The sequence below is a fragment of the Labrus bergylta genome, chromosome 4 (assembly GCF_963930695.1).
Source record: "Labrus bergylta chromosome 4, fLabBer1.1, whole genome shotgun sequence".
Taxonomy (NCBI): Eukaryota; Metazoa; Chordata; class Actinopteri; order Labriformes; family Labridae; genus Labrus; species Labrus bergylta.
The window spans coordinates 9,113,313-9,139,660 of NC_089198.1; the positions used below are offsets into that span (position 1 = coordinate 9,113,313).

Here is a 26,348-nt window from a genome sequence, read left to right on the forward strand (position 1 = left end):
AAGAAGAAGAGGAGGTTTGTTGAACTGGGCTGGGGCATTAAAAAAAAAAAAGAGAGCCGCGGTTGTAACGTGTTCAGACGGAGCCACAGGACTCCTCGCTTCTTACTTAGTGTTAAATTTAAGATTAAATGTCGGTATTGAAAAGGTAACGGTAACTCGACGCAGTGAAAAAACGTGACGTAATCGTCCAGAAAGCTGAAACAAAGCGGGCCCTAGTTACAGCTCGAGCTCGCCTTGGCAACCATTTCTTTTTGCTCTCAAGAGGAGACTTTGTGGGGACCAATGTTACTCTGAAACAACAGAAACGACAGTATAACATCACATTAAGGTAAGTTGTTATCATATTAAACCGCGTTTGTCAATATTTACTAGCGTTTTTAAGGTTAAAAAAAAAAGCGACTGGAAACACTTAAAAGACAAAAGAGGGCAGAAGCGAGGAATGCTTCAGGGGGTAAAACTTTGGGTGTGGATTAACGAGAAGCTTAAGAGACTTTTTTATTTGAGTTTCTTAGATTCAAACACTGTTCTTTAGACCCATTAAAAACAACGTCGTGACATTTTGGATAAAAGTTTTACCTATAGGCTACCTGTAGTGTGTCCCTTAAAGAATCCTAAACTTGGCTTTTCACAGAAAGTAGGCCAGTGAGTCTCATTGTGTGTGTGTGTGTGTGTGGGCTTCATGGAGGGTTAAAGCGTGGGAAGAAAGAGTGATTTATAAAGTAAAACTCAAGTCTAAGCAATCACAGATGCTTTTACTTATTCTTAAAACTATGAAGGGGGATTAGGGCCAGGCATGAGGAATAATTAATGAGAGGAGGAAGACTTTTTTTTTTTTGGTTATTATGTACTTTGGTCGATTGAAGTCGAATAGTTGAACATAAAGTCGAATAGTTGAACATAAAGTCGAATAGTTGAACATCAAGTCGAATAGTTGAACATAAAGTCGAATAGTTGAACATAAAGTCGAATAGTTGAACATAAAGTCGAAATATCTAGCATAGCGTTGAAACTAATAACAATCAAATTTAAAGTTGAAATGTTGAGAGAAAAAGGTTCAAAAGATGACAAAACATTTATAATAACATTTCAGTAATGAATAGAATAGATGTTTATTGCCATTTGCACAGGTACAGGACAGTACAGGTACATTGGAATTATTGTGCGTTTCTCCCTGAGTCAGCTTCTACACAAAAAAGTTAAAATTATATATAAAATAGAATAACATTATAAGAAAAAAAGAGTAGAAAAGTACAAAAAAAATAAACAAGTTGTCGTAACAGCTAAGTGATTTAAAATAAACTGTACAGAAGTTATACACTGTATTAAAGCAAAGGTATAATACAAAAAAATAACAAAGGGGAACACTGTACAATGAAATGAAAACATAAATGTTTTCTTTACTCTAACTTTCTACATCTCTTATTGCACCTGAGGTTATTGCACACATATTTTTCACAATCAACGTGTGAATAAAGTCGACATTTTGTCAGATTGTTGAGAATAAAATTCAAAGTATAGCATTGTAATGAAGAGAGAAAAAAGTTGACATTTCAAAAAGCTAAGATTCAATTTGGAAAATAAAGTTTAAAAAATGTCAAGAAAAAAGTTTGACAACACAATTTCGAGAATGATGTTGTTAACTATCAAACTATTCACCTATTACTTGAATAATATAGTCACCAGTTTGAATATATTTCTTAAGCATACCTATACTTTAAACTATCTGATTCCAACTTGTGAAATGTGAACATTGTTCTGGTATCTTCCTACTTTATGACAGTAAACTGAATGACTCTGTTTAGTCCCTTTAAGAAAAAAGGGGCACTTCGTGATCCTCTTTCCTCTGAAATAATGACTGATGCCTTCAAAATCATTAATCAGATTATTTTCTATTTCCTGGAAAGTCAAGATTGCATTTCAAAACCATCTGGTCTTCTTTAGAAACGATGTTTAAATCACTTGGGTCCATTTGTCCAACCAGACATTTCTCAATTTGTCAGAAACTTTCTTGAACATTTGTACAGGTACAGAGAAGTGTTTGATACTTCTTGGTTGTTTTACCCTGGAGCAATACTTTCAAGTCTTTGCAAGAGCATGCTGGCTCGAGACGTCACTTGTCAATAAATCCTTGGAACAGGCACTCCTTGGTGTGTGGATCTTGTTTGCTTCTTTATACCCTTGAGCGAAATGTACATGGAGAAGAAAACAAAAATTTATGTGAAGTATGACTTGTGAGGAACAAACCTCAGCTGGACCCCAGTCTGGTCAAACTTTACTCTGGACTGTATAAACTGTGGTTGAGGATACAGTAAGACCAAGACATGTTAAACCCCGGCCATATTGGTTAACCAGAATCTCTTGTCAAGCCTTGTCCTTGGCTCTGAGTCAGGACTGTTGACAGTGCAGTATGCAAGCTTGACAAGACCTGTCCAGTCTGCCTCATTCACTTCCTGTAAAGGAATTGTAGCCTGAGGAGGAGTTTTTTTTTCCTCTGTGATGAGCCAGAGTTTTCTGCAAGGCCTACTTTGGTAAGATGGGAATGAAACTCCATGGGTTGATGACTAGCCTGTCTTGTCTTACTGTTAGCATCATAATGACATAGCAACAGCATGTGTGCGTGGTGCTAAAACACATACGTCTTTGATCTGGTACAGTTTGTACAGACCTCATGGATGCATATAATATACACCAGGCCTGGTAATTGTAGACATGAGGAGAGACGTGTCTGTAGACTGTCGACGACTCCCTGTAGCTCACTGAGTCACTTCCCTTAGTTACATTGTTGTGATGTTTAGACAGAGTGTGAGCCGAGCTCGGCTAGCAGCTAGGAGTGTCCGGGGCAGTTTGAAGGGACATTCTGCATTACTCAACAGAAGGCCTTCACCTCGACTTGTCAGATATGAGTCATGGATGAGGGGCCTTCCGGTTATGGCTGGATGAGGCATGTGGGAAGGGGATGTTTGAGGATATATGATCATGGTTCAAACATGATCCCTTTATGCTCACATCTCTTGCATCCAGTCCTGAATCTGTGATTAAAAAGTTGGAAGTTTGGACAGCAGGGACATGAAATATATCAAATTGCTCCTGAAGAGCAACCAAAAACCACACAAGATCAACAGATTAAAGTACATGTATGCCAGAATATTACTTACACTTCAATAAATCTATTTATTTATTTTACTTAATGTAACATTGTGATGAACCAGCATGATATTTAAGTACCGCAGCAGCAGAAATGCCCTGACTTATAAGTCTGGCTTTGCATTTGTAAATCAATCATGTTTGCTCGGTCAACACCCCAAAAAGGTCACATTATCAGGATGTGAAAAAGCAGAATTGCCTTAACGATTTTACCTTTCTTTTCAAACGTGAATGATATCACAATTTAAAATTATGTCAAATAACCTCCATTTGATTGAATTTCCATATTGTGCAGCTCTTGAACCATTACTAAAAGTAGACGCAAGTAAATAGTATGTTGCAAAAAAATTAACTGTAAATCTAAACTGCAAACCTGCAAAAACCACCATTGAAATGATTGGAGATAAATTGCTGCAGCTTTTCAAGTAAATGGAAACTATTCGAGACACTCATGGTTCAGAAAACGTCTACATTTTTGGATGTTTTAAATCATCATCATCACTGATTAAAGCCATACGGTAAAATATTTTCCAAACAATTTAATTTCCAAGCTGTTGCAAAAGGGATCCAAGCTTATTAAGTCAGACAATGTTATATGAGAAAAAGTTTCCTGGCTGTAAAAGAAAAAAAGAAAAGATGGGGAGAAGCCCAGGCCTCATCTCAGAAGTGGACTTTAGGGGTTTCAACAAGTTCTGAGATCCGAAATAGTATCATACTCGCTCTACATCAAGCTGACACGGTGAACTCTGCGTTCATGTTGGAATGAGGTGGAAAAAGCACAATTTTTTTTCAATGACACAGTATGGAGCGAGTTAAGAAGGAATGCATTATCTCATCTCTCCTGGGAGGGTTGCGAGAACGGGATCTCCTCCATGTGACAGAAAAAACCCAAACAGCTCTTGCAGATCAGTGTGATTCCCAACCCTTTTTTCCATGGAGCCCCCCCCCCCCCCCCCACTTGATTCTAAGAAAAGCTGGGACCCCCAAGGACCAAAATCAAGAAAAAAAGATCTGTGGCTGACAAATGAAAATCAATTTGACTAGTTTTCATTTGATTAAAAAAAAAAGCAGCCCCGGCCTTTACTCGTGTCAAAAGTATGACAAACATGTCAGAAATGTCACCATGTACTTCAGTATTCTTCCCACTGAAAGGTTCAGCCAGATGGATTTCACCCGTCACTTTATATTTAGAAGGTTTGAAAGGTGGGAGTCTATGTTGTTAATAAAAAATAATTAATGAATCACCTTTAGAAATGTTTTCGTTGAGGTTATATTATCTGACAGAATGTAAAACATGTTTTTCCTCCCCCTGCCTCTGTCAAACTATTCCACTATAGTTTTTAACTTTTTAACTAGTTCGACATTACATCTGCGGTATTTTATTGAACCAAACCAGCCAAACACATCATTGGAGGAAAAGGTCAATAACCATCCCTCATAATACTTTTTCCACCATTTTTATAGTCAGCTGGATGTCAGCTGGTCAAAAAGTAAACATCAGCTTGCACACATTCCTTTTCTGTCGCCTTGTCTGAAGAAACAGGCTTCACCTGTTGATACTCATCTAGTCTGGCAGCACTTTTTAGTTCTGCATAAAGCTCCATGGCAGAAGTTGGCTCGATAAAGTAGGTGTTCATGTGTGTAGGTTTGGTTTCCTTCAAACATGCTGTGTTTAAACTGAAAGGCAAGGAGTTCTTCCTGATCTTTCAACGGCCTGTTAGAGGGGTAAAGTTGTGCCTGGGTGTGGTTTAATAAAGGAAATGGAAACAGGGTCCTGCTGAGTTGTTTAGGGACCTAATGGACTGAAAGTGGACTGTGACTTCCAGCAGCAGGTGGGGGCTGTCTGGCCGGCCGGGTGGCAAAAAGAGCTCTAGGGGGGTGGGCACCAAACTCATTTTGTGGACTACCAGATGACCCACCCAGTGTGAACAATGCTGACTTGTGTTGAATTCTACCTAGTTGTTCCAGGGATAATTCTTTTTACTCCATTGGGATGCATTATTTTGCAGGCTTTAGACACTGAAAATTTGCCAAAAATGTCATGTCCTTTTGATGTTGATTTTGTTCATCCGAGAGATCTACACCATCTGGGATCATTAATTAATAACGAAGTCTGCACTCAATCTCACACACACTCACAATCAAACGCACACTCACACTTACAGAGAGGTGCTGAGGTAGACTACATCCAAATTTTATTGATGTGCAAACCTGTAGTGAACTTTGGAGCATAACATATGCAATTTTGTGAAGGGATAATCTTTGTTTCATGTGACTACAGGATAATAACCAGAAAGAGATAAAATATCAAATCTGAATTTCACAATATCTAAGTCAAAGAGAGCCCCATGAGCGGTCAATATTGGAAAAACTTAATCAATGGTCAGTGGAGTTTGTGGTTGAGTTTAGGGGCTTTGTGTTGTAGTGTTGAAATGATACAGTATAAACAACAAAACGCATGTTTATGTTGTTATGTGGGTGTTGGGTTAATGTGCACTTCTCTTTTCATGAGCAACAAGAGAGACACCAAGCAAACGGTGTTGGCAATGCACCGTGTGGTTAACCTCTGATCGCATGAAACGAGGAACCACTGAGAAACCCAGCTGGAGTTGTGGTGGCTTTTGCAAATACTTTAATTGGTCTGATGTATGCACAAAGAGTAACTGTTAGCGGCACATGCTGTTAGGGATTTTGTTCTGCAAGTGTCATTTGTTTTCTGATTGAATCTTATTGATTTAGCTATAGCTAATGCATGAGCAACAATTATTTTCAGAAGGGAACGCTTATATCTAGGTAGATGCAAGAATGTAGTACTTCATAAATTTATGAAAACAATACATAAAGACCATATGGAGGAACATAATGAGGCCTACTTGTACTGTGGCCAGCCACCACAGTCTAAACATGGACTTTGTAAAGGATTACTAAATACTCTTGCCCCACCTTTAGACAACACCATGGTTGTCTATTTTAAATACCATACAAGAAGAAGCAATACAAAGCAACAGAGTGGTCTGGTAGCCTGATAATACAAGTCATTAAGTTTCACATACATGTTGCACAGTAGCCCCCAGACCACCAGTTATTGAAAAATATCTAAAAGCTAAAAATACAGTATATTGTGTTATTAGGCAGTGGCCTTATCAAAAGGAAGTGTCCTGTCCCAGACTTTGCATATTGAGTTTCCCTGGTTGATATAGTCAATAAGGCTTGCTCCAGGAACACCTGAAGTCACATTCACAGCAGTTTACAGCAGAAATAACATGTTTACAGCCTGGTACAAAAAAAACCTATATTGGTCTTATTAGTCATTGTCGTCACACACACACACCCTGTACGGATTACTACTTTCTTGTACACTTTTTTACAACACATCCGTATAGTTTTTTCAGCCAGTTGCATACCTGGCCTTATTGGCAGGTGGGCGCGGTGTAATGGTTTGTCAAAAGGCTTAAAACCCGCCTCAGCTCCAGCTCTCATCCCGTCATTAGGTTGACTGAAAGTTAGGCTGAGACAGGATTTCCAGCATGGCGGCTGCTGCCGATGAGCCTCCGTAGTCCCCTTCAATAACCGATGGGTTACGTCGATCAGGTTGTCCTCTTCTTTCCAAATTTACAGTCTATGGTTGACTCATGCCTGAACAAAGTCAAAGCTCTGATGAAATGTGCCAGAAGCTGATCCTATTGTAAGAAAATGTTAGCATAATAATAATTTTGCTTTAATTCTACCTGTGCACACTTTGTGTTACAAAATGTGACAAAAGACTGCATTATTTTCAGTTAATACTTAAACTGGACGGGCAAATTATAAGTAGCGCCAATGAGGAAAACACATTACTAAGAGTTTGACCAGGAAATTGATCAGTGACGAGTCCAGTTAATTTTTATTCACTAGAGCTTTACAGTCCTTGGATGAAACAACAAGACTCTGTAGTCCATTCAGCTGAGTCTCCCCTTCACCACAGAAACATGGCCGGAGGAATGCCATTGTAAATAGACCGAGAAGTCACATAGGGAGTCGATTATTTGTGACACAACTACATGTGTTAGCAGAGGAATGCGTTGTTTGAATTTACATGAGAGACAGTGAGCCTGAGGTCGCTGAGTACTCTCAGACTGCAGACTGAATCGAAACGCCTCTGACCAATCTGGCGGCAGCGAGCGGACCGTAACAAGGAGATCCGTGAAGGATTGGGTTTCAGTCAGCGCTCTTCAGCAGCTGTTGGAGAAGAAATTCTTCATAAAGCATTTGTCTGGGTCTGTGAATGACCCCCTCTGAAGAGACTCAGTAGAAGAGACTAAATAAAGGTCTCTTTCTGCTGCTGGTGCAGGATTGATTTAGCTTTTTTTGGTTCCCTCTTATACATGAACAAAATGTGACCGGAATCGGCCAGAGACATTGCAATCGATGCATCTCTATTTGTTAGATATTTAGTCGTTGATAAAAAGAAAAGCAGAAAACAGTTATTGATTAAAGGTTTAAAAGAGTCTGTGTTTATTTTTAAAACCAGTAGGATAAGTAAAACAAAGTAAAGCAGCCAAATTATTTCTAATACCAGATGGCAGTTTACTCAAACGCCACAGTAAGCGGAAACGTTTTGAGGCCTGATTTGAATGGGCCGCCTGTTTCAGCACAACTCAAATGCTTGGTCAGTTTGTTCCAGAGGTGGGGGGCATAAAAACTAAATGCTGCCTCCGCCTGCTTGGTTCTTATTCTGGGCACGGGGAGGAGGCCTACCCCAGACGATCTGAGGGGTCTGGGTGCCTCATACAGTGTGATGAGGCCTTAAAGGTATTTAGGCCTGAGACTGTTAAGTGATTTAAAAACATGTTCTATGATTTTAAAATCTGTCCTTTGGGGACACAGGAAGCCAGTGAAATGATTTAAGAATGGTATATTACTGTTCCCTGTTTGAGAGCAGTGGTTTCTTTTCCCTTTACCTCCTCAGTAGTGGGTGTATTATTTTATTCTCTTATGTCATTCCCATTTGTCACAGAACCTGTGGCTGTCATTTTCAGTCAACAAGTATAAATATCCTTTTTAATCTGTGTCGATCTATGCTTGTTTTTATCTTTGGGGACATTTTTCTGTTGCCATTTTCTTTTTGTGAAGCAGGATGATGCTGTTACCATGCTCAAAATAGAAAGTTAGAGTAACCTCTTCTTACCCTGGAAGACCCTGCATGTTTAATCAAAGTAATGTCAGACTTCCGGTTCTTGTACTGGAAAAAGCCGAGCTGCTTTGGCTATAATAATTGCATGGAGAAATGAAAAGGATAAACTGAGACGCTGACATTCAGCACCATCACAAACACAAAGCATATGTCTTCTCCATGTTCTCCCACCTGACCATACAAAGTCATGATTAGACACAGTCTGCTCCTGTTACTCTAAATATTAGGCATGCAGATCTGTCATCAACACGAATCATAGACCAGAGCTTCTGCTTGATGATGGATGAAGAGAAGGGGGGGGATGGTGGAGGTGGGAAGGAGGCTAAGTAAAGACTAGGTAAAAGAAGTAAGCCTTAATGTGTGTTTAACTACACTTCATTTCAACTTAGGTTTTTTTCTTATATAGCCTTTTCAAGTATTTACTTTGACTATGGGATGGCCTTAGATGCAAAGTCAACTGATTTCTCAGCTGGTATGAGGGATAAGAGTAACTTTGTGTAGTAGGTGTAGCTGTGTTTTGTGTCTTGAACTGGATAAATGTGAAAAGACTCTTGCTAGAAGACTTCCTTCAGGAGTTAGTTATCCAAGGCATAAAAGGGACAATAAATTAGAGCTGCAACAATTGTAACGTGTGCTTGTATTTGTTTGACAGGGACACTACCTGACCCCTTTCTGTTCTCTTAATTCACAACAAGTAACACGGCAAATCTTTCATCAAGTTTCACACCCTTAAGATACAGTTTTTCCACAGTCTACCACGTTGATTTGACCTCAACCGTCTGTCAGCTCAAAGCTACTATCAGCTCTTATCAGCTGTTAAGAAGCAGCATGGACTTTAATGTCCCGCCATTACTATTGAGCAAGACATGTCTCCTCCTCCAACTGCCACAGTGAATTTCTCAGCTATAATCGCTGTAAATGATCAGCTTTCAGAAACAAGAAGAAAAGGAATTAGATGAGAGAAATGTCAAATAATCAAACTTGTCTGACAACAGAAAAGGTAACTTGAAATATATTATATAGTGTGTCAGAGAATCCACGAGTAACTTAGAAATACTGCCCCCAGACCCAAAGAGCAACACGCCCTCAATGGTCTTAAGGCTGAAAAGGTTTTTAGACTCCATAAAGCATGTTTCCTGAAGAGATGCAGGAGTAACAGAACAGTGGAAGTAAATACAAAGAGCAGAAGTTGAGGAAGAGAGCATTGACAATTGTCTGTAGAAAACTTCCACAGATAGAGGTTGAAGTCAGATCTATGTGCATTTCAGTTGCCTGTATGCAAGGCCCAAATATGCACAACAGAAAGAATCTCTCACTCTCACACATGCACACACAATCTGCATCACCATTTAACACAAGCTTAGTAGCAGCTAAACCATAACAAATACGCTGGAAGTCCACAGGCATTTCCTAGGAGGGGGGAGACAGATTAAACAGGCATACCTGCCGTTGCCATGGAGATTTTGTAAGGTGTCCAACAGTTTGTACATGCACAATGAGGGGGCAAAGTCCCAAATATCAGCTAGTCATACAACCAAAATTTCAAACATGCCAGAAACTGATCTGAACGACTGGTAGCAGCTGATTGGATCATAATCGCCACCATGCCTCAGTGTACACTACTAGACTTATCAAATACGATCCTGCTTTACTGGGAGTTGTTCTTACTGTTTTCACTCCCATAAACTTTGTAGTAAGCATGTTCCTTTGTTATCATGCATCAAGATCATGAATAGAAACGGCAGTGCCTCTCTATCTAATCCCATTATGTGGCACAGGGGCTCTGGGAGACCCTAACTGCCTCCCAATCTGTCAGCTCTCTGCAATTTGCAGCTCTGAGCAGGATGAGTCCCAGAGCGGTAAACAAAGCTGGTCTTCAGGAATGTTGGGGAGGAGCCTTAATGGTGAGAAAAGTCTCCACAGTTGGTGTTGGCTTGAATCTTGTGGTGCATCTTGCTGGGTATGTTGACAGTTTGGTCTGAGTTGCATGAAGTTTTTCTTTGTGTCTTAGTTTAGTTTGTTGATAAATAAAGATGAGCAGTGCCCATTGTTCAACAGAAACTGATGAAAACAAAGGGCACTCTAAAAGTTATTTTTCTACAGCAGCATGATGCCTATCAGAAAAGCTCTTATGGAAAACTCACATTTCAGTGGGTCATTAGGCCCCAGTTAACAGGATGTGGTTGTTTTGCAGATGCCTGTACTCTCTGACCCACAGCACTGCAGAAACAATATTACACTTTCTCACGGACAACTACTGCAGGATGAACTTAACACCACAGTTCTCTGTCATAGCTTAAATTTAACATCCTCTTTATGTGTTTTGTAACTGTAAATATGCACTTTTTTTTGCACCTTCACGAGTTAGCTTAATGGTATTCAACAGTAGAGTAGACTATTTCAGGACTCAGCTGTTGATGTAGCTTTGGTCAACACTGCCTGTATATCTGACTGGGGTCAAATACACAGAGCGTTGGACAGTTTCTTATTTCGAGGGTTGGGCAGACAGTCACAGAAGTGTGTCAGCGGAGTTATGAGAACGGCAGAGATTCAGGAGAAGGCATGATGAAATCACCTGACCAAATATGGGAGCACACTCACACATGTCAGTGAACACACTAAACCCTCTTCTCTTTGGTTTCTACGATCGATTTTTGGCCTTTATCATGTTTATTTTGCCCTACACAAAAAGTTGACGCACCACCCCAAGCTATTTACCACACAGAGTCACTTTGGAGACTTCAGTCTTTGTTTAGTTGTGTTTTTGGCATTGTGGCTTGCTGGTTAATGCCTAGCAGCTCAGCTCATTGTGGTCGGTAAAGCAGTCCTATGATGCCTCTCTACCACAGTTATTCTTCTCCAGCCTGTATTCTGGGGCAGCTTGAACTGTCCATCATTTTAAAGCTCCTGCTGCTGCTCTGTTAAAGTCATTACAAATCTGCTGTTAGACTCATTATGAGTCACTTTGGATCAGACTAAACACATCAAGTCTAAATGCGATTATTTCCTTCTTGACGCAACATTTATGTCCTCTTAGTTTCTCTCCGTCGGTCCCTTGCTGACTCTTATCTTAAAAGCTTTGTCCAGATAACAAACTGTCTTGCATAGGCCTGTAACAGCATGAACGTTTTCAAACCACAGTCAGAAACAACAAGTATGTGGTGGGCTGGTTTATAAAACTGACACCACCTGGGTGTGGGGAAATCATTGCTCCATATTTGGAAAATGCTAATGTTAGGATAGAGGTTAGCAGGGTATTTAGATAGAAAGACACTCCCAGCAAGTACTTCTTAAACCTTGATTATGTATCTTTGCTTTCTAGTCAGTATTTGTTTTAAAAGGCACAAGGCCACAAACTGCATACATAAACAGCTTTTGTCCGTGTTGGTCTCAACTCATACTAGTGCAAAAACTTTTGACCTTACTTTTGATTAACATTGACATAAAAGAAAAAGATTGACATTTGATGCTTGATATTTTTTTCCCAAAGTTCCCTCTGGTTTCAACCTCCATCACTAAGTTTTATTTTATTTTTTCTGTTACAGATGGATTTCCGGTTACTTTTAGTAGCAACCTTATCAGCGGTCCTTGACGGCAGCTGGGCTCAGCAAGGTAAGAGTGAGGACATGTCATAAGATTTGACAAATTTCACAGCTTTTCTTATCAAGACTGTTAAATATTTGCTAACCCAAAGTGTGATGTATCTTCAGCTCTGTTAACAGACTGTCCAGTGCAGTACAGTCACTATTGTATTCACTGTTAAACTTTGTGTGTTTATTATCATGATATGACTTGTTAGTTGTAATGCTCGAATCCCTCGTTTTGGATTTTAGTTTTTAAAGTCCCCGTGAAACATGAATTGAAGGGTATCCGACTGCCAAATTCCACACAAGGAATCACTTTATCAACATAATGACAAAACAGTCACCAAATGAACTAATAAAGCATCCTGAGAAAAAATCTTAGCACAGTTTTCTCTTTATTCCGATGTGATCTGATAAGTTCTCCTGTAATGTGTGCACAGCTGCTCATGGCTGCGCTCACGCTCCAGAAATGAATCCAGTTGGGCAGGGCGCACACCATCTGACATGGCAAAACTGTGGCACTGACTGTGGAAATTTGCAGCGACTCCCTTGTCGTGATACTGACTCGTTTGTCAGCTCTGACACTGCTCCGATCCCCGGTTTAAACGGGATTGGAACTGATCGAACCGATCTCAAGATAGAAGTTGGGACATAACAGGATGAATTTGATTAGCTTTTTAGTCAGTCGAAAAATTAGTAACGGCCCGAGTGCAGGATTAGTCGTCAGCGATTAAAACGTTTTATAAGAAGAGAAAATTGTTATTTCGATGTCAAAAATACTCAAATGATGTTTTGTTTAAATATATTTGGCAGATAAATGAACATTTAACACAAGAACGCTGGAATTAAAGCAGGAAAATGTATTTTCATTTCATGGGGACGATAAGCACATTGCAGTACAGCAATGCTTTCTACTCTTTACTCCTCAACTCATGTATTTCTTCATTCATGGTTTAAAGACTGTGTGGCTCCTCTTGGCTAATGGTGGGCGGTTTCTTTTACAAGCTGAAGTCACCACTTGGTGAGCTGCCTCGAGCTCTTCGCAGCATGACTCAGTTGTCTGAAATGGGAAGGGGTTATATTTTCCAGCCAAAACCCAAATCTGCTTTGAGTTAGTGAACTAATGGAAACTTGGTTGTATCATCTTGGTCTGAGAGGAACTTGTTTTGTCTTTTTCAGAGGGGAGCATATGCATCAAGGCAAACGCGCAGTCATGTGGGGAATGCATCCAGGTCGCCGAGACGTGTGGATGGTGCACGGACGAAGTGAGTTAAACGGATAAAGCTTTCACTAAACTATTTTATCAGATGAATGAAAACGAAGCTATGGAAGAACTTGCACTGTGGGTGTGACACACTCAGTGCCCTCTGTGCTTTGTCTTAATGGTGGAATTGCACAACCTCTGCTGGTAATCATCATCTTGTGCGTTACATAATGCAGAGATTTAAACCAAGAGGCTTAATGAAACCAGCATCATAGTTAGCCTCGCTCAAGGGCACCCCGGCAGTGATCAGGAAGTGAACTGGCACCTCTCCAGCTACAAGATTTGGTTCACACAAAGACCTGAACCAGCAACCCTCCGGTTCCCAACCTGAATCATCATATTATCCCTCTTTTGACACAAAAATCTTCTATGTAAGAAAACAATCCCGTTGACACACATAAATTAAAGGATACACATGCACACATACTGAATTTTCTCTGTATGTGCATCAAAAATGTAAGGCAGTACTCTAGAGTCAGGAGAAAAGGAGGAAGTCTCTTGAACCTCTTTTTGACCGGTCAATAAACCACAGTAACTCCATTGATTGTAAACATCAGCGTTCCTGCTTTTTGTCTCGCAGTGTAAACTTTTGCTGAAAACAACTTTTAATTTGAATTTTTCTGTAACCACGGCTAATCTTCCTGCTGAGGCAGCAATATAGTACAGAGTGAACACACCACAGTGCATGAAAAACATGAGCTACAGCTAGAGAGAGAACAGAAAACAGAGCAAATTAACAACAATGTTGTGTACGTTTTGGTCATTCAGTGAACAAAAGAAGAACAACAAACGTGTTCCTGGAACATAAGGCTTAATGTGAATCATCTCAACTAAACTGGAAAATAAAATACTGAGAAATGAGAGTGGTACAACTCAGCTGCTTCACTGGGATTACTTCAGACACAAATGAATCAGTATGATGTAACAAAAAGTCTTCAAAATACACTGTAACTAAGAGAACAGTCTAGACCTGCTCTGTTGTAAAGTGTCGTGAGATAGCTTTTTTTAGGAATTGGCATTATTTCTCAAGTGTTTGAGATTAACTACAATGAGTATCTTGTACTTCTATGACCCTTTTTTTTTTGCCATTGTTTCCTGTGTTAAGCCAACAGACTCAGTATTCAATGGGTGTCTTTTCTTCTTTGATTTCTGTTGTTTTAATTTCAAATCTGTACAGAGAAGATGCAAAATGGGAAAGCACGCTTCTGAGAATTATGGGGTTTTGGAAGAATTAAATCGAAGCACTATTTTTGTTTTGACTGAGCTTATTGTCTCAAGTTCTCCTCAGTTATGCCTGCTGGGATATCATGTGCATCCAATCTGCATCCTTAGCCAGGTTTCCCACTCATCTTTTTCTTTCCTTCTCTGGAATCCTGAAAATAACACCCTTAAAGAAAGAACAGACTGAAAAGTACGATGAATTGATTCCAGATGCTAATCAGTCTAACGTGCTATTTGAATCTCTGAGATATCTTTGATCATTATATCTACGACAGTCATTTCCCCAAACATACCGCATATCCCCAACAAAGAAAAATCCTATTTGTTACTTTTTCTTTGGGAACTCTGTATCAGTTTGTGAAAATGTTTTTTTGTAGCACAACACAACACTGCAGTTAACCTTCTGAATCTGATAACTAGAACATCATCATGTTTCCTGTCTTATCCCTGAAAAGAACAAAGTTTAAACCCATGACGTAATGTTTAGGAAGCACATGGGTTTGTTGTCATTTAAGCTCGTTCTCATAAACACCGTCTGTGCTCTTCTCTCAGAAATTCCTCACCACCGGTGAGTCCAAGTCGGCTCGCTGTGACGATCTGGAGTCCCTAAAGAAGAGAAACTGCGCCGTGACCAAAATTGAGAACCCGCGTGGAAGCATCAACATCAACAAAAACAAACCCGTCACCAACCGCAACAAGGACGTGACAGAGAAACTGAAGCCTGAGCAGATCACTCAGATCCAGCCGCAGAAACTCACCCTGACACTCAGATCTGGTAAATATTGTTATATCTCCTTCTACAAGGTCACACTGAAAAGAAAACAATCCTGCACACTACTCTTGCTAAGCATCACCAAGAAAAATCACAACGTTTCAATTCGAGACTCTTGCATGAGATCGTTGGATGGTCAATCGCCTCCTTGAAAACTTTCTACAAGGTGCCAGGTGTGCTGTGCCCGATCAAACACTTGAAACCAGTGATTTATTAGAGAGACTCTTCATCAGCGTTACATGGGACATCCTGAACAGACCTCATGTGTTTGAGTCGTTCTAAAAATCTCCATGCAGCAGTTATCTTAGAATCCTTCTTACTTTGATCTACATGTCTCAGCTGGTGTCACATTCTCTGATATGCCGCTAAAGATTGTCTTTTAATTTCCTCAAGGTGAGGCGCAGACTTTTGACCTGAAGTTCAAGCGAGCTGAGGATTACCCCATCGACCTGTACTACCTTATGGACCTCTCCTTCTCCATGAAAGATGATTTGGAAAACGTGAAGAACCTCGGCACTGACCTCATGAGGGAGATGCAGGAGATCACCTCCGATTTCAGGATTGGTGAGAAAAACTTAACCACAGAAAAAAGTATACAAATTAACTGAAAGATGTGAAGTGTTGCTCACTTGTTTACAACCCTAAGTAAGACACATGCTACTTTTAGGTTTCGGCTCATTTGTGGAAAAGACCGTCATGCCCTACATCAGCACCACGCCTGCCAGGCTCATCAACCCCTGCACGGGGAACCAGAACTGCACCAGCCCATTCAGCTACAAGAACGTCCTGAAGCTGACGGACAAAGGGGACGAGTTTAACCGTTTGGTCAGTCAGCAGCAGATCTCAGGAAACCTGGACTCTCCAGAGGGGGGCTTCGACGCCCTCATGCAGGTGGCAGTCTGTGAGGTAAGACAGGTTGCCTTTTGTGTCCGTCCTTTTTTGCTTGTTCTGCCGCTGCCATCACCAGATGAGTCGCTTCAATGCGAGTTCTCCTTTTCCTCCAGGAACAAATCGGCTGGAGGAATGTGACTCGTCTGCTGGTGTTCTCCACCGATGCTGGTTTCCACTTTGCTGGTGACGGCAAACTGGGCGGCATCGTCCTGCCAAACGATGGGAGGTGTCACCTGGAGAACAACATCTACACCATGAGCCACTACTATGTATGTAGCATTTATCACTTATCACACTAAGCCAAACAGTCTTTGATTTGTAATGGAAGCCGAGTTCTTAATTTACTTATAGCTCTTTAATTGTGTCTCTACCTGTGTTTCATAGGACTACCCCTCCATCGCCCATCTGGTTCAGAAACTGAGTGACCACAACATCCAGACCATCTTTGCTGTCACAGAGGAATTCCAGCCTGTTTACAAGGTACACTTTGTGTTTTCTGTACATCATGCTAGTTAACCTATATCGGCCTATTTCATGAAAATGTTCACTTTTTGATTTACATGATAAATTCTAAAGGAAGATCCGCTCTTACCTTTCACTCTTTTGTCTCTTTCAGGAGTTGAAAAATCTTATTCCAAAATCAGCTGTGGGAACGCTGTCGTCCAACTCCAGCAACGTCATCAAACTCATTATTGATGCTTACAATGTGAGTCAAGGGAAAACTCAACATTTTATAATAAGCTTTTAATCATGTTTATATGGCTTGCTTTTTGTTTTGCATAAGTGTACTTTGGTGACTGCCTGCACAAGCCAGAGCCTCTACTTATTGTCTGACCTCTCTTGCTCTGGTCCAGTCTTTGTCGTCGGAGGTCATTCTGGAAAACGGCCGGCTGCCTGAGGGAGTTTCCATCACCTACAAGTCAATCTGCAAGAACGGTGTGGAGGGAACAGGCGACAAAGGCAGACAGTGCCACAATATATCCATCGGAGACGAGGTGGGTGTCAATCCTTTCTGTGTTCAATGTGTGATACTTTAAGAAAAAGAGGAAATAGATCTAACCAGCAAACTTTTGGGGGAAACCAGATGTTGAAAAAACGTGTCAAACATTGTTCAAGGTGTGTACATTGTCAAATAGTGGAAGATCTGAGAAGAGAAGGAGGCTGAGAGAAGAGTTTGTTTTAGTGGTTTTGGGCGATGTAGAATAGGTGAGTTTTTAGGGATTTCTTGAAGGTGGAGTGTGAGGGGTCTCTGATGGGTTTTGGGAGTGGCAATGGAGAAGGCCCTGACCCCCACAGGACTGATTGTTAATCCTGCCGAGGGGGGACAGAAGTTTTGCGTCAGCCGACCTAAGTGTGCTGGTGGAGGGGATCAGACAGGTAGAGGGGGAGCCAGGTTATGAAGGGCTTTGTAGGTGATAATAAGGAGTTTAAAGTGGATACGCTGAAGGATGGGGAGCCAGTGGAGGTTATGAAGGATGGGGGTTGATCTGGTCATGGGTGCAGGAGTGAGTGAGAAGACGAGCAGCAGAAGTCTGCATTTATTTCTCATAGTGTTTTAGATGTTGAACCGTAGGTGAGACTAGTGCAGTAGTCCAGTCTGGAAGTGATGAAATAGTAACTTCACTTCAAAAAGATACATTTTAAAACACATGTTTACATTTACTGAGTCTGTTCTTCCTCCTTAATGATGCATTAACTCTGTAAATTGTCCTTTTGGTTTTTAGGTGACTTTCAAGATTTCCATTGAATCCCAGAAGTGTCCAGCACTTGGAAAGAGTGAGACCATAAAAATTAAACCTCTGGGCTTCACAGAGGAGGTGGAGGTCGTTCTGAACTTCATCTGTGACTGTGACTGCGCCAAAGAGGGAGAGCCCCAAAGTGAGCAGTGCCACGAGGGCAACGGGACCTTCGAGTGTGGAGCCTGCAAGTGAGTGTGAAACAAAAAAAAATAGTGATGTGTTGGATTTGAGTCTGCGTACACAACTGTACCTCTTTTAGCTGAAAGAGGGAATTACTCATTAGAAATTTAAGGAATTTGATTTTGTGCTGCCAGAAGAGAAAACATCGACCAACAAATGAAGGAACATTTGTTTTTACTCTTCCCCACACAGATAATAACACCTGATCATAATGTTTGACTTTAATGGTCACTTTTTTTGTATTTTCTGTGCCAGGTGCAACGAGGGACGTATCGGGCGTCTCTGCGAGTGCAGCAAAGACGAAGTGAGGACCGAGGACCTGGACGCCAACTGCAGAAAAGACAACGGTACGGATATCTGCAGCAACAACGGAGACTGCGTCTGCGGTACGTGTGAATGCAAGAAGCGGGACAACCCAGCGGAGATCTACAGCGGAAAATACTGTGAATGTGACAACTTCAACTGTGACCGCTCCAACAACAAGCTGTGTGGAGGTGAGCATCAGGAAACGAATGTGTTTAAGAGGGTTCACTTTCTGTTTCAACATGAACTCTGTACTAACCCGTGCCCTCCCCTGTGCCTCACCAGGACATGGACGCTGTGATTGCAGAAAGTGCATCTGTGACGCCAACTACACGGGCAGTGCCTGCGACTGCTCCCTGGAGACCTCCACCTGCCTCGCCAAGAACGGGCAGATCTGTAACGGCCGCGGCAATTGTGAATGTGGAGTCTGCAAATGCAGTAACCCCAAATTCCAGGGTCCGACCTGCGAGATCTGTCCCACCTGCCCCGGTGTATGCGCAGAGCACAAGTGAGTCTGAAGATGAACAATCTAGAGCTACAACCTTGTGAAGCTTGGGGAAGATTTCAGCCCGATTTAGACCTGATTTTTGATTGTACGACAATCAGATCAGATCATGCGTTGTCAGTCAAGCGGTTTACACTGAGGCCCAGTGTGAACTCGGGTTGTAAATTCTTTATTTTTGTTTTTCAAGGAGGAATAAACTGAGCGTTCTGTCATAACAAAGCCTTTTTTTACATAGCTGTGTATCAGCTCCAGCCCCCCACGACCCTGAACGGGAAAAGCGGTATAGATAACGGATGGATGGGATAATATAAAGATCAAGAAGAATTTGTAGAGACTTTACTTCTCGTTTTATGAAGAGCAGAGTAAATAACCCCGAGTCTTTATTTTCTCAGGGATTGTGTGCAGTGCAGAGCGTTTGTGGATGGCGACAAGAAGGAGACGTGTAAGCGGGACTGCAGCTACTTCGACCTGTTTAAGGTGAAGGATCGCAGCAATCTGCCACAGCCCACAGACCAGAGCTTCCCACTGACTCACTGCAAAGAGCGAGACGCCAACGACTGCTGGTTCTACTACACCTACGCCATCAGGAACGACACCAAGGAGGTCTATGTGGTGGAAGAACTGGGTGAGACTGGACATTAAGTCGATTCATTAAGCAGTGCATTGACTATGCAAGGGGGCCTTTGGGAAGGTCTTTACTTTGCACATGCACATGCACAAACACAAAAACACGAGTAACACTGCTCCAGGACGGGTAAGAGTTAAGAGTACCACTAATAAAACAAGATTTTTTTTTCTCTGCTTCAGAGTGCCCGGCAGGACCTGACATCATCCCCATCGTGGCCGGTGTCGTCGCTGGCATCGTGCTGATCGGCCTCGCTCTGCTGCTCATCTGGAAGCTGCTCATGATCATCCACGACCGCCGAGAGTTCGCCAAGTTTGAGAAGGAGAAGATGAACGCCAAGTGGGACACGGTGAGTCAATCACAGAGTAACAACTGGAGCAAGAAGTCATGAGAACTTTAGTCAGGGCTCAAGCTTTAGATTGTGTTTACCTTCCAGCAAATGACATAAATAATACATGAAAGCATGGATGGATATTGAAATGCATCTCCAGACGGACGACAGTACGAGTCAGTTTAAGAGTCACACTTGTGAAGTTATTGGCAGAAAAGAGGAGAGAGATTCAAAAACCAGCTTTTTGTCCTTGATGGACCTTAGCTCAGGGTTGTTTAGTCTCTTTTCTCTGAGGGAGCGGCCTTCCCCTCAGCTCCCAGTGCTGCCTCTCACTGTCCACATGGAACAACTGCATGACCATAAAAGGCAATGAAGCAGAGACAGAGGAGGAGGGCTGGAAAAAAGAAAAAACTCCCCTGCTGCTGCTTACTGTGTGGAAGTCACACCAGTAGAGTTTATGACCTGATGGCAGGAAACAAACATTTACCACAGGCAGTGTTTGTGAGAACTTTACTAGAGAGCGCGTGTCTGTTTATTATTTATGGAAGAAGAAAGCAGATATATTGGTTTTTACTGGACTTCTTTTTCTGTCGTCCATTAGGGGAGAACAATCTTTTTTTAAATCAAACACAGTTAAATCTATTTTCTTTCAGCTTTTATACAAAAAAAAAGAGGAAAATAGAAGTAAACCCTCGACTGAAATGTTACAGATCACATTTTTTGCACACTCATATATCCATCCATACATCCATCATCTTTAAACCGCTTGTCCCATTCGGGGTTGCGGGGGGTTGGAGCCGATCCCAGCTGTCATTGGGTGAGACAGCTGGGACTACTACTACTGCTTCGGTACCAAATGTTGCCAATGTATTTGTTCATTTTAGATGGTGTGTGGGAGTTCATTAGCAATTCTGGTCAATTAAAACCAACAGACGTCTTCATTTGCGGTGTCAGGGACTTCTCTTTTTGTTGCTGTGGTATCTAAATTGAATGATTTTTACTCGTGTTTTATGGAAGTTTAAAATTTACAGCAACAAAAATAATTTCTGACCTTCTGTGCTCTGTGCTGAACTTTTTCCTCCAAACTTCAGTCTCTGTTCTTCACTTTTTTTTTCCTGCTTGTCTTCACACTTTTTCCATCTTTTTCTTTGTTAGCAAGGGAACCCCATTTACAAGAGTCCTATAAACCAGTTCCAGAATCCCAGCTACGGGGATAAAGACGCTGCTCTTTAGGTCAAAGTTTGTATCCCCTGTTGGCCGTGTGATCCTGCATGTGATTCCTCGGCAGAGTGCAGTGTTATAGACTCCCTGACTTCATGCGGAGCTGCAGTGAAATGAGTGGTTTGGTGACTGCATGTTGTGAAACAAGCATGTTTACACAGAGATGGCATTTGTTAGTAAGTGAAGCTGGTGTTATACGTCTGGATGTAACGGATATTATCAAGAAGAGGACAGTTAAATACAACATGTGTAACAGTTCTGTCTTTAGTTGAAACTCTTCCTTTAATTACATCTTTCTTGTTATGTTTGTGTAGCATCGATGTCTGACTTTGGGGAGATCTGAAGTAGAGCCCGACCGATACAGGATTTTTGGGGCCGATACCAATGTTAGGGAGAGAGAAAATTCCTGATACAGATACCTGTATATCTGCCGATATCTTTCTTAGAGCTACATGTATGTTTGATCTCTAGAGATCGATTGATATAGAGATAAACACAGAGTTACTGCATTGATCCATTAAATACTGTTAACAACACACGAGAAAAAGATTTATAATGAAGACAGTGTTGTTGTTTGTTTTTTTTACAGTTGAACAAAAGCCTTTATTGGCCAGAATAACAACAGTTCACTTTATGAACTTAAATTGAATAAGCCTAGTTATATCAGAGATTAAATTATCTGATAACGATGGTCACATGATTTGCTTATATCGGCCGATATTATCAGCTGGTTTATTAATCTGTCGGACTCAAATCTGAAGTCATGAATTCAAATGGAGGATCAAAAGTTTCATCGTTTCAAGAGAAAATTCTTCCACTTAAATTAAATGAGCTGTCCTGGAGATTCTGTCTTTTCACTGAGCGACAACAGTTGTCACAGCCAGCTCAAAACCTGTGACAACTGAATGGAGGAGACAAGGAGTTGGGCTTAAAGATACAGTTTATTTACACAACAGCACATGAAACCAAAAGGTACTGAGCATCAGGGACATCCTCTCTCCCCAATCTCTTTCTCCAAGTCTCCCGTTAAGGAGGAAGTGGAAGCTCTTATGGAGGGAGAACACCGGGCCCGGGTGTTCTCAATCCAGGATCACCAGCCACACCCACTCGCACCTGAAACAGGAAAGAGACTAGACCGCAAAATAAGGAACAAGCTGGGTCGTCACACAGTTAACTCAGGATAAAAAATATAGGTGTTTTCGGCCTGCAGGAACTTTTTCATCGTTCTAGGAACTGTTGGATTCCACGACGCAGGAACTATGAACTCTTTTAGTTCCTAGAACCGCGTTTAGAGGAACCTGTTTAGCTCCTGCTTTAGAGTAGGTATCATGGCGGTGCGAATGTAGACAGAGAAAAAGTCCCCATGGTGTGTAGTTCTCACAAGGGGAACTCCTAAAAGGATAGTTCCTCTTCAAAAAGTCCCCAGAACTGTTTTAGGATTATTTCATAGACACCTTATGTGTATGAAATAATACTTTAATCTTAAATATTCAGAGGAAAAAAGATCTATTTTTCTATAAAATGAGGGCACTTTTTAACCTTTTGTATTGCGTCATGTTTTTGGCTTTGCATTCTTACTGATCAAACGTTTCAGAGTAGAGGAGTATTTGTTATAAACGTTAAAAACAGCGGGCCCAGGTCACGTGGTCATGTGATTATGGGAATGTTGCTGTTGCTGTTTGGACTCGGCTGTGCTACCTTCTTCCATCATAATCTCTGTAAACAGTAAACTGTTGGGTGTTACATGCCTTACTGAGATTTTAATAAGCTGTACTTACTGAAACGACTTCTGACTTTCTGAATGTTTTTTCTTCTCTGTCGTACTGAAATTCTCTCAAACAGAAATGCAAATGTAAAATAGACAATATGTAGTTCAGTTCATGCTTTCACTTTAGCAACAACTCAGGACTACTTGACAAACGATTCAGTTTTTAAGAGAATATTTAAATACTTAATATTATATTCTGTGTTTATAAACAACAAAATCTCCTGCCTTTAAATGTAAACACTGTGACTCAGTTGACTTGTCAGGCTGCCCAGAGTGTCGTCGTACTGAACGTAAACACCTTTGTAAAAAAAGAACACAGCGTCTTTAAAGCTGACGGAGTGAGATAAAGAAAGGATTCATTCTTTAGGTAAAGATGAGTCTCAAATAGGACTTTAATATCACAGCAGTCTCAGTCAGAACCACAGCTTAAACACACGGTATGTCAAATCCTGCCACCAGGGGGCTGTCCATCAAAAAAATGACGTTGAGGCTGGCAGGGAGTCATGTCAGTGATTCGCTCTGCAACTATAAAATTACTGATTTTCTTGGAAATATTAGAGGTAATATAAGTACTCACCAACAAAATGTACCGGTATATAACATAGGTTTAGTCCATTTTAGAAATTTGAGTGTAATTCTTCTCCATGTTACACCTTTAAGCAACATCATGCAAACACTACTTCAGAAGTCATATCAGTAAATCTGACTGTTGAACTCTCGTATCAAGACTGCAAAACCAAACTTTCCCACATGCCAGAAATCCATCTGATCGCCCTAAAAGGTTTGATCATGATCCAGCCTGTTAAACATGTTGTTACCCCTCCATTTCTAAACAAATCAAAGAAATCTCTACAGTTTACATCCACATCAACTCAGCGTGCTCCGCTGCAGCTAACTCTCACTTGAGTGTCGACTGCAGGATGCAGGTGCAGAGGCTGGATGATTTGAATATTATGTACAGATTTAACTGTGAGCGTTTAAGATAAGAGAGAGACAGTCAGTCAACTGCAGCAGACAAACTCAAGCTGCTGAAACCATGGCGACAGTGTCAGACGATCCACTGCTGAAGTCCTGTCTGTAACGCATTTGGACACAGGCTTGTTTTCTCACTAACTTTCATACAGCATAGCCTCATCTTAAACTGATGATCTTCAGAGTATCAGAGTTGTGTTATTGTTTTTTGTTGTTTGGTACAGCGTGTCGTACTCACTGTCGCTCTCCTCCTCTCTTCCTCAGGGGGAGAATCCGATCTACAAAAGTGCCGTGACCACCGTCGTCAACCCAAAGTACGAGGGCAAATGATGGAGCTCTGCCTTTTTGTGACAACACTGTATGGAGAAAGAACACGGGCGGGGATGAAGGGAGGGAGGGAGGGGCGGGTTTTTTAATGCTCTCACTGTTTGTCTGTGTGTTGTTGTAGTCACCAAATGATAGCAAAGCGTTTTGCCACTATTTCAGTTTTTTTTTTTTTTTTTTTTTTACTAACTTGTTTTTATTTTCTATGCATCTTTTTGAAATGTGTACAGTCTGTATAAATGTTGGGTTTTTATTTGATTGTCTTTCTTTTTATTTTCTTGAGAATGTGTTGAACTGATTTGTGGGTTTTTCTGCAACAGGACCGGCAAGGTCTAAATGATGACCGCCTCGCTGTGCCTTTTACAAAAAAAAACAAAAAACCATCAAGCCATCAGTGTTTTATTGAGGGATGAAGCGGATGTTAATAATGGGCAACAACAAGCGAGAGTTCCTTTCCAAATAAGCATGTACACAACGCTGTGAGTGCGTATTGATCCATCGTTCAAAAACACAGAGTCCTACGATTTGTTTGCTGTCTGGGCAAAGGTCTCATCAGGTCTCTCATCATGTTTTCTGAGTAGTTGTCACTCTGTGTAAATGTTTCCTTGGATTGAAACTCTCCAAATGTAGCGCCAGTTGTGTTGGTAGCAATGAAATGTGTACAGTGTGTTTTGGTTTCTGTGTTAAGCCATATTTGTATTCACAGAGCAGGATTCAAGGCGTATGTATGTAGTGTTTTTTTTTTTTTTTTTGTCTGAGTGACTTCTAATCCATCTGAACAATCATTTCTGATGTTTCTTTTTGTTTTCTAAAGTAAAGGACATCAGTGTACAGTGAGTGTTACTGTCTGGCTCCAGGGTTTACTCGCTTAATTTAAAAGCCAACTCAGGTCCTTCATTCTTCACAGCGAAGCCAAATACTCGCAAACCTGCCTTATCGCTGACTAAATGAGCTTTGATTGAAATGCCTTGTTTCATTTGTTGGATGTGATCTGGGGGAAGGGTCCTACTCTTTTTTTTTTTACGTCGGTAACGCCACCCAACTCTTTTTGTGGTGCTTTGACCAAACATTTTCTAATGAAAAAAGAAATAAGAATGGTCTTATTACAATGTCCGTTTGAAACATCAGTGGTAAGGGGTCGATGCCTTGATCTGTTGATTTTTAGGGTTTTATAAAGAAGAAAAGGTTCCACTTGTCAACATTGTTTTTAAGTGCCTTTTTTTTATTTCAACACATCCACATTTGCAATTCTGTATTTCTGAAATTATTTATTGAATAAACCTTGAAAACAATTTACCCCAAGATCGCTAAAAGCCTGTTGTGCAATAACTGTTGTTGGATGTTCTTGTTTTACTCGCTGGCGTGTCTCCATGGCTCTGTTTCTCAATGTACTGTTTCCTCGGATTCATGTGCGTGGAGGTCGTTTGGCAAATTCTCAGTTTTGATGTGGACAAACTGCACCTCAGGACAAAGGTTTTATGAGTCATGCTTTTCTCATCCTGATAAATCAATCAATAATGAGCGTGTCTTGATGTGCCAACCAGTTAAGAAGCGTTAAAACTGTGCTGTTCTGTCTGGCATGTCATCATTTGGTAATAACTTTTATCGTTTTTCTTTGTTTTGTTTACAACTTGTGTCATGCTGAACAATGTTTTCTTAATTTTTTAAACATCTAGACATGTTTTAAAGATGCCATGATAAGCAGTAGCATTAAATCTAAAGAATGGAGACATTGGACAGCTATTTCTGTTACTAAATGTTTCTGTCTTTCATCAAACTCGGAGCTAAAATCAAGTGTTGGTCGAGTAAATGTATCCTGATTTTCTACATCAAATAAATAGACAAACTTGATATTGGGTTGAAAGGTTGCTTTATAGCAATGGTTTTACTTCTTAGTTAGAGGACAAATGAATAACATCAGTATTTGCTAAATAAAGGTTAAACTGAGGTGAAGTGTGCAGCCTAAGCTGGACTGAAGTTTGTTTTGAGTTTGAGCCAAACTATTTAGAAATATGCAGTTTAAGTTTTACTCGCCCGTTTCCATCATTAAATAGACAAAACTTAAAATAAATAAAGATAAGTGAGTTGTTGAAAATGGGGATTATGTTTGTATTTAAGTTAAGACTCAAATCAATAAACAATGTGGTGTAAAAGTATGACTTCAATGTCAAATACAAATCGGCTAAACGGCTGAAGGGCTTCTGGTGCATTCAAGTGGTGTCTGACACATCGGAAAAACGTGTTTCCGAGTTGTAAAATGCACATGAACGCCTGCTGAAGTCGGAACAACAACTCGAAAACTCGGAAAAGAATTAGGTGCCCGACTTCCAG

The 26,348-nt window shown here is 40.8% G+C and overlaps 1 protein-coding gene across 2 annotated transcripts; it reads left to right on the forward strand.

The window, feature by feature from the left end:
* On the forward strand, positions 1-25,868 carry LOC109989891 (integrin beta-1). 2 transcript variants are annotated; one of them, XM_065953642.1, is made up of 17 exons: positions 1-328; positions 11,863-11,929; positions 13,081-13,166; positions 14,939-15,161; positions 15,552-15,722; positions 15,826-16,064; positions 16,163-16,318; positions 16,434-16,529; positions 16,666-16,755; positions 16,904-17,044; positions 17,774-17,976; positions 18,224-18,462; positions 18,557-18,779; positions 19,169-19,401; positions 19,584-19,750; positions 20,888-20,965; positions 23,958-25,868. In XM_065953642.1, the coding sequence occupies exons 2-16, from the start codon at positions 11,863-11,865 to the stop codon at positions 20,963-20,965; spliced, it is 2,412 nt and encodes an 803-aa protein (XP_065809714.1). In that variant the 5' UTR covers positions 1-328; the 3' UTR covers positions 23,958-25,868. The 2 variants fall into 2 exon arrangements, with proteins under 2 accessions (XP_065809714.1, XP_020497462.2); XM_020641806.3 differs by lacking the exon at positions 20,888-20,965 and having other exon boundaries at positions 2-328.
* Positions 25,869-26,348: the final 480 nt, after the last annotated feature.

Bases quoted from the DNA above. Each gene is read 5' to 3' on its own strand.
- LOC109989891 (XM_065953642.1), top strand. From the start codon at position 11,863: ATGGATTTCCGGTTACTTTTAGTAGCAACCTTATCAGCGGTCCTTGAC. The intron at 11,930-13,080 runs GTAAGAGTGAGG...TGTCTTTTTCAG, and splicing joins CGGCAGCTGGGCTCAGCAAG to AGGGGAGCATATGCATCAAG. The intron at 15,723-15,825 runs GTGAGAAAAACT...TGCTACTTTTAG, and splicing joins CACCTCCGATTTCAGGATTG to GTTTCGGCTCATTTGTGGAA.